This window comes from Plecotus auritus (genome assembly GCF_963455305.1).
Source record: "Plecotus auritus genome assembly, chromosome: 13".
Taxonomy (NCBI): domain Eukaryota; kingdom Metazoa; phylum Chordata; class Mammalia; order Chiroptera; family Vespertilionidae; genus Plecotus; species Plecotus auritus.
The window spans coordinates 27,188,003-27,201,523 of NC_137779.1; the positions used below are offsets into that span (position 1 = coordinate 27,188,003).

Below are 13,521 nucleotides of genomic sequence, written 5' to 3' on the forward strand. Positions count from 1 at the left end.
GGGGGCACTGGTTCATGGTGGTACCTCCACTCACTGGAAAGCATCAACTGTTATAAAAAGGCATTAGGACTCTCTGTGATGGACTGATAATGGAAAAGTCTCCCAGATACAAGGTGCCGAACGGGTGTATTCCATGCGAGCACTTGTGTATAAAAACGGGGGGAAACCATGTTAGACATCACTGAATCTCTTTGGAAGGTAACACTGATTTCTTTGGGGAGGAAAAGAGAAAAAGATTTCACTTCTATCCTTTAAGCCATGTAAGTGAATTACCTCTGCAAAACAAGAACTAAAATGTAAAATGTAAAATGCTTACACGCTCTGGCCCAGTAACTCTGGGGCTAGACTCGCAGCTCAAACAAGGATGTCTGTAGGAAGATGTTCAGTGCACCATTGCTGAGACCGGCGGCAGTGGAAACAGCCTGAATGCCTACCAGCTGGCACTGGCTAACGGCAGCCGTCCACACAGGGCGTACTGAAGTGGGTCCATTGGTACAGTTAGGTAAGAAGAGCAGCGCAGGTAGTGCCTGGAGTGTGCTACCACTTGTTTATAAATAACCCGTGGATTTGCTTTCATACATGCACAGAACAGTCCCAGAAGAACCCGCTGCCTCTAGGGAGGGAAACCAAGAACGAGGGAAGGGTGGGAAGGAGACCTCAATCCTTTGTGTGGCTGATCTTACCATGGTCCAGAATCACTAAAATAAAAACATTTCAACAATAAAGAATTATTTAAAAACAACAAAAACAGCAAACCACTAGAAGATTAAAAAAATGCGAAATGAGCCTGGCTGGCATTTCTCAGTGGTTGAGCATCAACCTATGAACCAGGAGGTCGCAGTTCGATTCCAGGTCAGGGCACGTGCCAGGGTTGCAGGCTCAGTCCCCAGTGGGGGGGGCGGAGGGGCATGCAGGAGGCAGCTGATCAATGATTCTCTCCCATCATTGATGTTTCTATCTCTCTCTCCCTCTCTCTTTGAAATCAATAAAAAAACCCATATATATATATAGTAAAATGAGGTCATGCCACAGGCCTTAGTAAGTGGCTGGCATACAGGGGCTGTTGAATTCCCCACTGGCTGGGAAGGCCCAGGATGCCAAGGCCCCCAAGAGGTGTCAGGCTGAGAGAGAGGAGGCCTGAGCACATCAGGACCGGGGAGTGCCAGGGGTGGGGGAGGAGGCCTGTGATGGGGTCTCACCGAGGGGAGGGGACCGGAAGCTGAAGGCACCGGTTGGATATTCCTAAGCACTTTTCCTAGAGCCAGGGCCTCCTGCTGTTTTCCTGGTGCAGGGATGTGGTACAGCCCAGGCGTGGGGGACTGGGAGTGAGAATGCTCTCTGCCTCAGCTTCTCTCTGAGTACATTAAGATTGCTGGGTCCCCTCATGCCAGGCACCGTGTGGGTGGGGGAGGGCAAAATCATGGTAAGGTCCTGCCCACAACAGCCTGAGACTGGGCCACAGCTTGAGTTAGGAAGTCAAATTCAGGATGTCCGGTGACAGTCCAAGGCCCTCTGTCCAACCGGCCAGCCTCTCACCAGCTCTCCTCCTCACTCCAGGTGCTCAGTCCTGGGCCTCAAGTTACCCACTGTGCCCACTGAGGACATCTACCCTACACTTCAACTCTTCTGCCCTCCGCGTTGGGGCCGTGCGAACAGAACGCTCTGAGGTCCCTGGATGGCTGAGGCAGCCGTGCACTCACAGGTGTTTGGGTGGAAGTCGGGCCCCCAGTGCGGTCGGAGGTGGGGCAATGGAGGGCCAGGTGCCCCTGCCAGTACCTGGTCCCCAGGCATCTGGGAAGGCAGCCATGTGTCAGAGGTGGGCAGGGTGCAGGGAGTGGCTGGGGCTGGAACAGGCAAGGGACCCAACTGCTTCTCCCTCGGAAGCAGGCTGAATGCCTACCGGCCACGAGGCCCTCTGCCAATGAAGCCCTGCCCCGGGCCTGGCGGCCCTCCCCTGAAAGCCAGGCCAATGCCAGGCCCAGGGCCACATGGAGCATCCCTGGTAGCAGCTAGGCGGCTGTCAGCTCAGTTCCCACTCAGCCAGCTGAGCTGCAAGGTGGGACAGCGTGCCCAGACAGGCCTGGTGCGCAGCCTGCCGGCCAGAGCCCGTCTCCTGCAGCCACTCCCAGGAACCTCCCTGATGGCAGGGAGCTGAGGGAAACCAAACCGTGTCAGCCCTCGTGGCCAACATCAAAAGGCCAGACGGCGGCTGCTCGGGTCGAGTTGAAATCAAGGGTGGGAGAGGTGCCAGGGAGACCAGCAGGACACAGCAGTCAGTGTTTGAGGACAGGGTGGAGGGACACAGTCCTGAGTGCTAGCGGGGAGCTGGGCACAGAGCTCAGCGCCTGACCCTGGACCCCAGGGGACCCATACCCCGACCGGAAGGGCCTCAGGTAGGACCTGACACACTGGCCAGGGACATGCTTGATGTCATCATTTTTATTCACTTTCTCTTTTTGAAAATAAGAGTAAACATACAATATATAGTCTCTATTTATATATATTATATATAGTTACTGCAGGGCTCAGAAAATCATCCTCAGCCACGTGGAGGCAGCTTTCAATGCTGCCATTTGGGGGAAAGGGAAAGAAGTGTCCGTGATTGCCAAAAGCAGACTCTTTATTATTAAACAGCAGTAACAGGAAAACCTAATGCTCCGTCAGACACACTGACACTTGGGAGGCCAGGAGGAGGGTAGCCGACACGAAGGAGAAACCCTGGACAGGAGGCACCCCGCTTACCTATGTTCCCCATCCCTCAGCCCCCTCGGCTCTGGGAGCCCAGGGGACACTGAGGAATGTGCCACGGGCAGTGACCGCCCTCAGGGGCAGGGGGAGCAGGTGGGGGTGGGAGGGGTGTGTGCAACTGCCAGGGGAGCAGGGGTCTGGGCAGGGCTCTGGGAGCTTCTGCCTGGCCTCCTCAGGCTGGTCAACTCTGGAGAGGCTGTGGCCCAACAGGATGACTGCTGGGCCTCAGCTGGATGGACACAGGGAGAGAGGTTGGGGGGGGCGGGGGAGGTGCAGGTCCTGGGAACCCCTGATTGACAAAGCAGCGCTCCTGGTACCAAGGGGACCCTCCACGCACACCAGGACAGCCTGGCAGGGCCCGTCCCACTAGAGTAGGCAGTGGGGGAGGGTCACTAACACCAACCCAGGAGAGACTGAGGGGCAGGGCGCTTCCTGGGCTGGGAGCCTGAGAAGGAAACTTCGTACTTGCCCCCAGGCACCAGGAAAAGAAGAGAACTCTGGGTCTCACTGTTCAGCCTCGGTGACTGCTCTGGCTCTGTCTCCTTTGGTCTCCTCCTCACTGACCCTAAATGTCAGCAGCAATGGAAGAGGGGTCCTCCAAGCCTGGGAGAAACTGAGATTTCACTCCAGGAGGGGTGCCACCCTGCCCTGAGGACCCAGGCGGGCCCTGCAGTCAGGACCAGGAAGCCCTGTGGGTGGCTAGGAGCCTTGCCAGGCCCCTCCTGGGAGGAGGGACTGTCACCCCACAGGGGGCTCCTCAATGGGCTGGCAAAAGGCTGGGGTGGGCCTGGTCGGGGCCTCAGTTCTTGAGGATGGTCTCGTAGGCCTGGTACACGTGCTGGGACACCTCGGGTGCTCGACACTTCAGGGACAGCTGCAGGGGAAAGAAGGCCGCACTCATTCCGGGCTCCTCTCTGGGGCTGTCATTTACCAGGCGGGGAAGGAACACGTGGGGAGGACGGACGGGGTGGGGGCCAGCTGAGAGTGTGGTGTGCACACGTGGCCTGGTGGCAGCAGTGTGGCTGGGCAGCTGTGTGGTGAAGGAGAGGGGGCGGCCGCCGCAGCCAGCGGGTGTGGACCAAATATACTTGCAGCCCACACACCTGCTGTCAGCCAGCCACATGGCCCTATGGCAAGCAGCGTGAATCAGCAGCCGGAGGCTGTGAGGGAGGCCCAGCCCCCACCCTGCAGAGCTTCCTGGCTCCCACAGCCACGGGGGGACTGAGGTCGCTGAGGAGGTATGGGGTGGGGAGGGAGCAGGCTCCTGCTCTGGGAGATGGTGGGGGCGCTGGGGGTTCTTCCTGATTTCTTGCACAGGAAGCAGGCATGCCAGAGACTTGGCCTCAGCTCTAACTGCAATAGGAGCTGGAGAGCACAGGTAGAGGAGCGACAAGTGCCACCACCCCTTCTGCCAAAATTGCTGCTCTGAAGGGTGCAATTGGAAGGGGCAGGGCAGGTGGCACCAGAAACCAGCAGCATGGCCCCAAGGGGCACAGTCTCCTCTGAAGGGCTCTGTGCGCACTGTGTGTGCTGAGAAGTGGGGTACCAGCTCCTCAGTGGGGGGCCCCTAGTTGGGAAGCAGTGGGGTGTCAGCAGAGGGCAGCTAGCTCTCCTGCCTGCAGCCTGGATGGGGACCAGCAGAGTGCGGAGGCCAGGAGAGCCGGGGGTGCACTGGAGCAAAGCCAGGAGGCGGGGTGTGCAAGGTGTGGCTGGGGAGGACGGAGGGGAAAGAGGAAGAGAAAAGCAATCCGCTAACCTCCAAGTCCTGCACCACGGCACCAGCAGGGAAGGTGGACATGCAGCAACCGAACACAGGGAGACGGAGATTACCATCACCGAAGCCACACTGCAGCCTCCACCCACCACAGAGCCAAGGCTGCCAGCGGGCCTGGGGAGCAGTGTCTGGAGGGCCATGCCTGCCAGAGACTTGGGTGCAGGGAAGAAGCAAAGCCCGGAGCTCTCTGGGACCTGGACCAGCAGCCTGGCGTCCAGGACAACCACGCACTACGTGGAAGCCACATCCTGACGGGGTCTGACTCAAAGGCTGGGAAGGACAAGCTGCTCGGAGTCACCATCCTCGCAGGCGGGCACTCAGGCAGGCCACTGTGCCGCCTCGCAGGGCCCAACTTTACAGAATTGTCTAGTCCAACTCACTGTCCTGAGACCCAGCATGGTGTCTTAGTTGGGTAACTTGATGGGACTGAGTTGAAAGCTTTCTAAGATCCGTTATAGGGACAGAATTCTGATGCCCATTCACACGAGCCTCAAAGGGACTCCAGCCTAGCGGGGCTGGTGTCCTCCATCAGAGCTGCCCCAGGATGGCAGGGTGGGAGCGGGGGCCCTCACCATGAAGTTGGGGTTGCCTGGCTGGATGCGCAGCTCCGCCAGCACCCAGATGCCATTGGTCAGCTTCAGGGACTGGTAGAGCATGTCCTGACCCTCCACGTTCCTCTTGGCGACTGTGAAGATGTTGCTACTCTGCAGCCTGCTGCTCACGGCCTCTGGGGGTCAGAAGGCCCCCCAGTCAGTGACAGGGGAGGGATTGGGTGCAGGTGAGGGGCAGTGGGATGGGTGGGGGGGTGCTCAGGAGTCCTACCTGCATTGAGGGGACAGTCTCTGATCTGGAACTGGGCTTCGTTCTCATTGGGAATGTCCTTCCACGTGGCCAGGAAAACCTGCCGATCTGGGAGGAAGGGGGAGGGAAGATGGGACCTTGGTAACTCATGGCCCCGGGCAGTAACACTGAGCAGGAAACGGGTCTGCCTCGGAACAGGACGGCACGAGCTCTGCCACAGCAGCTCCTGCCTCCTGAGCAAACCCTCCGCCCTGTGGAGGTGGCCACCCAGGCTGCTCCCAATAGACCCCGGGCTTCCTGCCTCAGGGCCTCAGCTCTCCCCCCAGCACCCACATATGCCTGCCTCCTGCTGGCCCCGAGCAGCCTGTGTTACAGGACTTCTGTGGTGACTGAGACATGAGGGGGGCTAAGTGCTCCACGCAGCGCTGAGCTGGAAGTGAGTCCTCTGGGCCCTGGGAGTCGCTCAGGGGTTCCAGCCAGGGCACGGGAGATGGGCATCAGGTGTGAGGCATGGCCTGGGCTCCCTGCCTCGAGGGCCCAGGGGACAACTGTCTAGAGGCCAAAGGCAAGGCTGAAGGGCAGAGCTAGAGAACCGAGGAGTGAAATAGCTCCTGCGCAGCATGGCCCCCTGGTGGGCACAGCTGGCCTGACAAGACCCTGGCGGCCCCCATGGAAGTGTGCCCCTCACTGCAGGCTCAGCAGAGAAGCGGTGACTCATAAATGCTGCTGTGGGGCAAACCCATCCATCTATTCCAGGAACCCCAGGGGTGACTTCACGACTCACCCATCTTCCCGTCCTCCACGAAGAGGATGTGCAGCGGGTACAAGGTGCTGAAGTAGAAGACGTCAATGTTGTTCTTCACAGCCACCTGGGAACAGGGGCCCGAGTCGGTCCCTGATGCTTGGCCCCACCTCTGAGGCCCAGGAAGGGCCCACGCCCGTGCCCCACACCTGATCAGATTCCCTCACAGGCCTTCCCTGGGAGCCATGCCCTTTGTCCCCTCTGCTCAGGCCTCCTGGGCACATGTGTGGCCAAGAGCAGGACTCCACACACACAGCACAGGCCCCAGACCTTCCCACCAGGCTCCTCCCCTGGGGGGGGTGCGTGGGTAAAGATGAGGGGCTTGGTCCTGCCGGAACACACCTGGAGGTTGTTCAGAGGCTCCATCTTCATGACTGAACCCACCGTGTTGAGAGGCAGGGAGATCTCCACGGTCTGGTTGGGGCTGAGCGGCGCATGGACCTGGAGGGGAGCAGCGGGGGCCAGACCAAAGCTGTGGAGAGAGAAGTCCCCGTAGGGACGGCAGGGGAGCAGGTGCTGACACACGGGCTCCTCCAGCCCCAGGGCTGGGGCACCGCTTGGCAAGAAGCCTCTCCCGCAAGCCAGCCTCACGCCAGGCCCAGGCCCAAGCCAGAAAGACAGCCTCACCCTCCACTCTGCAATGGCCTGGCGGACAGGAGGACAGAGTGTCAGGCCAGCTGCAGGCCTGAGCCCATCTCTGTCCCTCTTTGTCCTCTGGGCTAGACACCGGGCAGACGCAGGTAAGCACAGCCTCGCCCTGGCCCTTAGAACGCTCCATCTAATACCTGGGTCTGTGTGCTTCTTCAAACCTGAAAACTAGCGCCTGCCCAAGTTGCTGCAGCCCATTCCCATCCCCCAGGAGGAGCTGACCATCCCAAGTGACACACAGGAAAGGCCTGCTTCTCGGTAAAGCAGCACAGGGGCCAATCAGGAGGACCAGGAGTGTGACACCCCAGCCACAGGCTCTGGGACGATACGTAACACAGTATGGATGGGCTCCATGAACTGAGCATTTGGAATTATACCAATTCCTATCCTCATAAAAAGAGCGACAGGTATATAGTCTCCCGGCTTCTGGGACACAGAGACTCAGGGAGGGGCAGGCCCAGGCCCAGAGCCTGTGGGGTGAGTGGCTCTGCCCACAGTGGCAATCAGCCTGCCTGAGACACAGCAGATGACATGGGAACCTCAGGCCCTCGTGCTGGCCCCGCACCCCAGGCTTTCCGGGGAGCTCCCCCACAGCTGCTGTGTGACCTTGCTGAGCCCAGGTGCCATTCCCGACTCAAAGAAGAGGAATGGCATTGACCGCCCTGGGTTGTCAGGTGGCTCCAAGGAGACAATACTTTGAAAGCCCTTGGCACAGGGCCTAGAACTTAGGAAGCTTTCAACACACAGCAAGTTTGTCATGAGTGATCACAGGACCACCCCTTGCAGCCTGGAGTCGTTCTGTGGCCTCCAGGGTCACGTGAGGGTAAGTGGTAGAGCAGCTGCCACCCTCCCTGGTCTGACAGAGGGTCAGGACCCACTGGCCCGGAGGCTCGCCCTGAGGAAGCAGCCCCTTCAGTCAACTTCTTAGAGGCTCTGTTTGCTCATCACCAGAGCTGCTCAGGAAGAAGAATCATCAGGAGAGGCCCCTCAGGTTCCCCCGAGCGCTCGGGCCTCGCAGGCCTGGTGCATGAAGACCCTCATGGTGCCAGACAGGAGACCTCCCCCCGACTCCCAGTGCAGGGGACCTGCTGGGGATGAGGAGCCTGGAGCAGCCACCACTCCCCATCAGCCTTCTTAGAGCTGGGAGCAATTCAGGGATGGGAAGGAGGCACCAAGCTCCTGGTATGTGGGTGCTTGCCAAAGGCAGGCTCCTAGGCTGGAGCTGGGATTTCTGTCAGGAAAACACCTCTTTGGGCAGGGGAGGGAGGCAATCAAAAGGGAGACACCCTACCCCTTGGCCCAGTGCTCTGAAGTCCACATTAAGAGGTCACTGGGGGAGAAGTTAGACAGTTTTGATTTGAAGTGTGGTTGTGAGGAATACCCACCTTCACCAGAAAAAAGGACCCAGGCCCTGCAGCCCTCAGCTCCGCCCACAGGGGCGCTCAGCAGGCTGGCTTTGGGGAGCTCACCTGTTGCGGTTGAACTGGATGGCAAAGTCGGTCATGACCTGCAGGGCCTTGTTGGTCAGCTGCAGGTCCATGGAGATGGAGCCCACCTGGCGGGTGAAGGTGCCCAAGATCTCCAACCCCTTGGCTTTCATGGCGGGGAGCCAGATCTGCAGGGAAGATGGTGGGGAGGGGGCTGCAGTTTGCCATTTCCCCAAAGCTCAACAGCCTACCTGAGAGTCCTTCCTCTCTCTCCCCTGCAGGTGCCTCCCTGCCTTTACCACCAGGGGGTGACAATGTGTAACTCAGCAGGAGAGCCATTCCTCATGGCCACCCAGGGCCACCCCCACTGGAGCAGCTCGGGGTGGGGAAGTGCTTGGTGTGCCCAAAGGCTGACCCAGATATTCAGCGGTCAAAGAAGGAACACTCAGGAAGTAGGGCTGAGGAGGCGAGGACAGCCTCCGGAGGAGCCAAGGAGAGCTGAGGCCCAGAGCCCAAGGCCATCCTGGGTCTCTGCCAGGGCTGCAGGCCTCCCTGGCCGTCACAGCCTGTCCTCTCCACAGAAGCAGGGCTGGCCTTTAATTGCGGAAACTAAGGACAGTACCTAAGGGCCCCTGCCTGGCAGGCCCCCTGCTATTTGGCTGCCCTTGTCATCCTGTCCTCAGCATAGGAGCTGTCTCTTCAGAGAAGCCCGTCCCCTGCCTCCTTCCTTAGTGGTATTCAGGGAGTGTTTGCTGAGCAAAGAGCTTGAATTAAAGCCCTGCCCATCTGCTGCTGTCACCCTGTGGACATGCAAGTGCCTCTCAGGCCGTCATTCTCACTCAGATGGCTCCCAGCAAGGGCAAAGGCTCAGGCCCTCCTGGACAGCTTCCCCAACCTTGTCTGTTAGCAAACATCCCATCATCTCTCTAGTTGCCAACTCCAGGAACCTCAGAGCCATCTGAGCAGTAGCCTTCAGCCCACCCTGACCCTATGCCAGGGACCTCTTGGTTCATGGTTGATGCTCAACCTGGGCTTATTGGTTATTTTTAAAATTACAGGTGTAGGTAGGTGCACAGTCCACAGATCTCGTTTAAGGAGAGGAGAGGAAGGGGGCATTATAAAATGTCTATTATCAACGAGGCCCTGGGCTGGACAGCACTGAGAAGCGCTGCTCCAACTAGATGGGACTTGTGCTAGTTCCCTGGAAGATGCCGGCTCTCCCTCACCTCCAGCCCTTCCCGCAGGCCGGAGCCCTCTGCCCACTTTGCCTGGCTAACTCTGACTTGATCTGCAGGCCTGAGCGCCAGCTTCCCTCTGGGATGCCTTTCCCTGGCCACCCCCGTGCCTGACTCAGCGTCTCTTCCCTGTGCTCCCACAGCCCCCAGCTGCAGGGGCATTGTGCTGGCAAACTGCGGCTCCTGGAGCCCATCGCGCTGGCCTGAGCCGATTCCGTGGAATGAGCCACTTAAGGAGCCCACACATCAGCGTCTAACTTCTCTCTGCTCTTGCCATGAGAGGAGGCATGGTACTTACTGCTTTGGGGGCCACATATGATCCTGACAGGGCGCCCACGCCACTGGTCAGGTCAAAGAGATCACTCAGGCCACTGCCCATGGGTGCACCTAGGTTAGCTGGTACTGTTGCTGCTGGAGGTGTCACGAAGTTGGGGCCCCCGATCTGGAAAGGAAAGAGAAGGGGTCAGTGGCAGGCACCTGAGGCAGGGTCACCAGGGGCCCGGGATGAGTGTAGCCACCTGGCTCTTTAGAAAATAGGGTGGGCGGGACAGGAAGGGGTCCCACAAGGCTTCTGTGACATCAACTCTTAAGTTGCAGAAACAAGAGTGAGGAGGGTGGAGAAGAGAGGCCAAGCTCTCCTGTGCCCTGCAAATCTCAAACCTTAGGGGTGACCTCTAGGAAAGCTGGGGACACTTGTAAACTAACACTCAGTCCACCGATAAAAGGGGCACCGGAGGCACTGCTGTGAGAGGGCTGTGCTAAGGAGACGGGAGTGTGCCCTCCAAGATACCAGAGAGGGCCCGTGGGGACAGAGAGGGCCAGCGATCCTCAGGATGACAAGGCAAATTTGTCACTGGGTAGTGAGGACGGGATGAGGAATTCATGGATTTCGGGGCCCAGTGGCAGTTGGACTGCCAGCACAGAGGCTGCCAGGACACTGGACAGAGACCAGGGCTCAGCAGGGAGGGCCTGCTTTGACATCATCTGCCCCTTGGGAGGTTAGGCCAGCGCTCTCAGGAGGAGCAGGGACGAAGGCTTGGTGACGCAAGGGTTGAACCGTACCCCTTCAGGCTCATCCCCCATCTCCAAGCAGAAGCAGGAGGGTGAAGAGAACAGGCAGCCACATGCAGAGAGAAAAGCCAGGAGGGAAGACGTACAGAGAGACAAGGTGACGGGGGAGGGGGTAGAAAGAAGGAAAGAGAGAAAAGATTAGTTACTGCTGCCCCATCCAAGATGAGTCTGGAGCAAGGCTGTGCCGGGACTAGGAGGGGCCTAGACTGTTTCTATGATGAGCACTAGCCCCCTGCTCTTACCCTGCCACCCACAGCCTGTGCCACAGCCCTGGGATCTGAGCCGGCATGACTAAGTGACACAGGTTCTGCTGCCCGCTCTACCTGTCTCTACCAGCTGCCTGAAGAAGTTCCAGGGAGATACCCAGGCCAGTCTCACACCACCTTCCTGCTGGGGAGGAAAACTGTCCCTGACCTCTAATTGGCCTCTCTCAGGCCCGCTGGGCTGCTGCCCCCAGCTGGTGCAGGGTTTGGGGGTACATGGACACAGATCTGGCTTCTTCAGCCTTACAGGGCCAAGGTGCCTGCAGGGTCAGACTCGGGGGAAGGGACTAGGACTGGCCTAGCCTGCCCCAGGTCTCTTGGGGCTCAGTGGCAGGACAAGGGGCTAAGTCCTGTGTCTGCCATTTAGCAGCTGTGCTCTCTTGGAGGGAAAGTCTTTGACCTCTTCAGGCCTCAGTTTTCTCACCTATACGTAGGGAGCTACATGATCACCTTCATGGGCAGAGGTGCCTGGCACACAGGGCGTTCAATGATTGCTCCTCTGAAGATCATTACCAATGGCATCTAGAGGGGTTCCCAGGACATACCAGGCTGTCGAGGCCGCCACCGAGAAGGTCCACAGCTCCCATTTGCACCGAGGAGGTGGCCAGGGGTGGGCCGCTCACTGGGGGGCCGAGGTCCAGGTTGAGGAGGTCACCCAGCAGGTCCCCCTGCGCGGGAATGACATCCGGCTGCTCACCAGAGGGCGCTCCAGCAGGGGCTGTCTCAGGGCTCTCTGTGCTCTCGCTCCTTCAGGGACACGGGAGGGAGAGGATCAGGAGGGCTGGGGGCAGACCGTCTCAGGGAGGTCAGAGTCCCCGGTTCCAGGATCCTCCCCAGGACAGGCACTGGGTCTCCTCATTGTCCCTCAGGGGCTGTCTACATGCCTGCTCTTCCTCCCATTCCCCTGCCTGGTCCATTTCTCAGCTAAGAGATGCAGCTTCATGGGGATGAGAGAATGTATTTCCACCACTCCGCCCACTCTACAGAGAAGACTGGATGCCAGGCCCCAGGGGACTTGGCAACCAGGCCAAACCAACCACCTGGAGTGGCAGAGGAGGAAGGCGAGAACAGTGCTCGGGAGTCAGAATCGGTCTGAGCCCAGCTCCGCGGGCTGTGGGATGCGGCACCAGGCACTCCCACTCTCCATGCCCACTGTCCTCGCCTGTTAAAGGAACACCATCTCTCCGATCTGCTGTAAGCATCGAATGAAGTCACCTAACCAACACCTGGTGTGCAGTAAGCCTTCAGTAAGAGGTGCTGGGATTATAATTTCTCTCAGACCCGGGCCTGAGCACCTGTGCTACTGAACTGAGAAACAGGGGGGAGGCTCCGCCCGGCAGCCGGCCCACTTCACTCACGAGGCGGTGCGGGGCGGCAGGCTCTTGTGCACCACGCCCCGGCCCCCCTCCACAAAGGCGCTGGGTGGCTTGTGGTAGACGGAAGCCAGCGTGCCGATGTAGCAGATGAGCTCGTCCAGCAGTGTGGGCTCGATGAGGTCTGTCTCTTCTGAGATGAGCGGCTTCTCGGCCAACACCACCTCCTTGGCAGCCACTGGGTCCGTGGAGAGCAGGCGCCAGTAGATGTAGCCTCGGTCCCGCAGGTCGGGGTTGTCTGAGTCCTGGGGCAGTGAGGAGAAGCTCGTGAAACTCAGAGCACAGCAACCGGGTGAGGGGAAGGGGAAGTTTAAATGGACACGGGCCAGCACCCTGCCCCCGCACTTTCCACTCTTGCCCACTCCTATCTCCATTCCCCACTCCTCTCCATGGCAGTCTGCCCGCCCTGCCTGCATGTAAACCCTCCGGTTCTCATGACCTCCCTCTCCTCTCTCATTTACAGTCTGTCTCAACTTCACTGCCTGACTCCATCCATCTTGATTTGTCAGTGACTGAGCCAAACCCACAGCGGTGCCAGTCTTAGGGGCAGGACCACCCAGGTCTGGCTGCTTGGACCGAAGCTCTTGGGAGGAGAGTGGGGAGCTAGATGGGCAGGGCACCCACCTGAGTGGCCAAGCTGAGGACCTGCTGCACCAGCTCCTGGGTCTCCGTTGGCTTCTTCAGAAAGAGTTTCACTATGGCCGTCAGCAGCTGTAGCTGGACCTGCAGGGAGACAGAAATGACCAGGAAAAAGTGGGCTTCATGTGGGATAGTAAGAAACCAAATGAGGGCCTCGAAGAGGAAAAGGGTGTTGAAGGCCCTGGAAGCAGAGACCAGCTTTCCTAGGTTTGGGGTGGCCGGAGAACACCCTAAGGTCAGCAGAGGGTGCTGGCAGTGCTGAGTACTGAGACCACTCAGGAAGCAGTGGCCACTGTACCATTGGGCAACCCCAGGCAGGCCAGAGGATGCTGCCCTGCCTGAGGGTCCCAGAAACCCATCAGGACTCCAGGCCTCACAGTGCCTCAAGGAGCTCACAGCTTAAAAGGGCAACATGTGTAGCTGGGATGCTTCTTAAAGGGACCATCTGTCAATAAGCAGAGATGCTGCCAGTGAGGTCCTGGGCACCAGGCCAGTTGGGCCCACAGAACCAGCCTGTTGTCGAGAGCTGTGCTTCTACCAGAGGGTGGGGTGGGCCCACCCCTGCCCAGGTGGGCCCACCCCTGCCCAGCCCTCGCTCAGCCTCCGCCTCTTACCTGCTGCTGCCTTCCCCTGAACTTGCCTCCTGCTGCCCTCAGCCTGGCCAATCCCTCCTCACCCCCTTGGATCTCACACTGCCCAAGGCCCCCGCCCCCCACGCTTCTGTAGCCTCCCGCACACTC

At 59.2% G+C, this 13,521-nt stretch overlaps 1 protein-coding gene across 4 annotated transcripts in view; it reads right to left on the bottom strand.

Annotated features, from left to right (window-relative positions):
* Nucleotides 1–2,484: 2,484 nt before the first annotated feature.
* Nucleotides 2,485–13,521, bottom strand: part of AP1B1 (adaptor related protein complex 1 subunit beta 1) — a 60,776-nt gene continuing 49,739 nt past the window's right edge. For 3 of the 4 annotated variants that reach the window (XM_080650239.1, XM_080650238.1, XM_080650240.1), the window contains exons 12-22: nt 12,767–12,865; nt 12,128–12,387; nt 11,315–11,516; nt 10,498–10,518; nt 9,734–9,877; nt 8,243–8,388; nt 6,468–6,597; nt 6,108–6,192; nt 5,345–5,431; nt 5,095–5,249; nt 2,485–3,622 (exon numbers count right to left, since the gene is read on the bottom strand). In XM_080650239.1, the coding sequence (XP_080506365.1) occupies nt 3,548–3,622; nt 5,095–5,249; nt 5,345–5,431; nt 6,108–6,192; nt 6,468–6,597; nt 8,243–8,388; nt 9,734–9,877; nt 10,498–10,518; nt 11,315–11,516; nt 12,128–12,387; nt 12,767–12,865 (1,404 nt within the window). In that variant the 3' untranslated portion in view covers nt 2,485–3,547. The remainder of the gene's footprint in view (nt 3,623–5,094; nt 5,250–5,344; nt 5,432–6,107; nt 6,193–6,467; nt 6,598–8,242; nt 8,389–9,733; nt 9,878–10,497; nt 10,519–11,314; nt 11,517–12,127; nt 12,388–12,766; nt 12,866–13,521) is intronic. The other variant, XM_080650241.1, reaches the window with a different exon arrangement.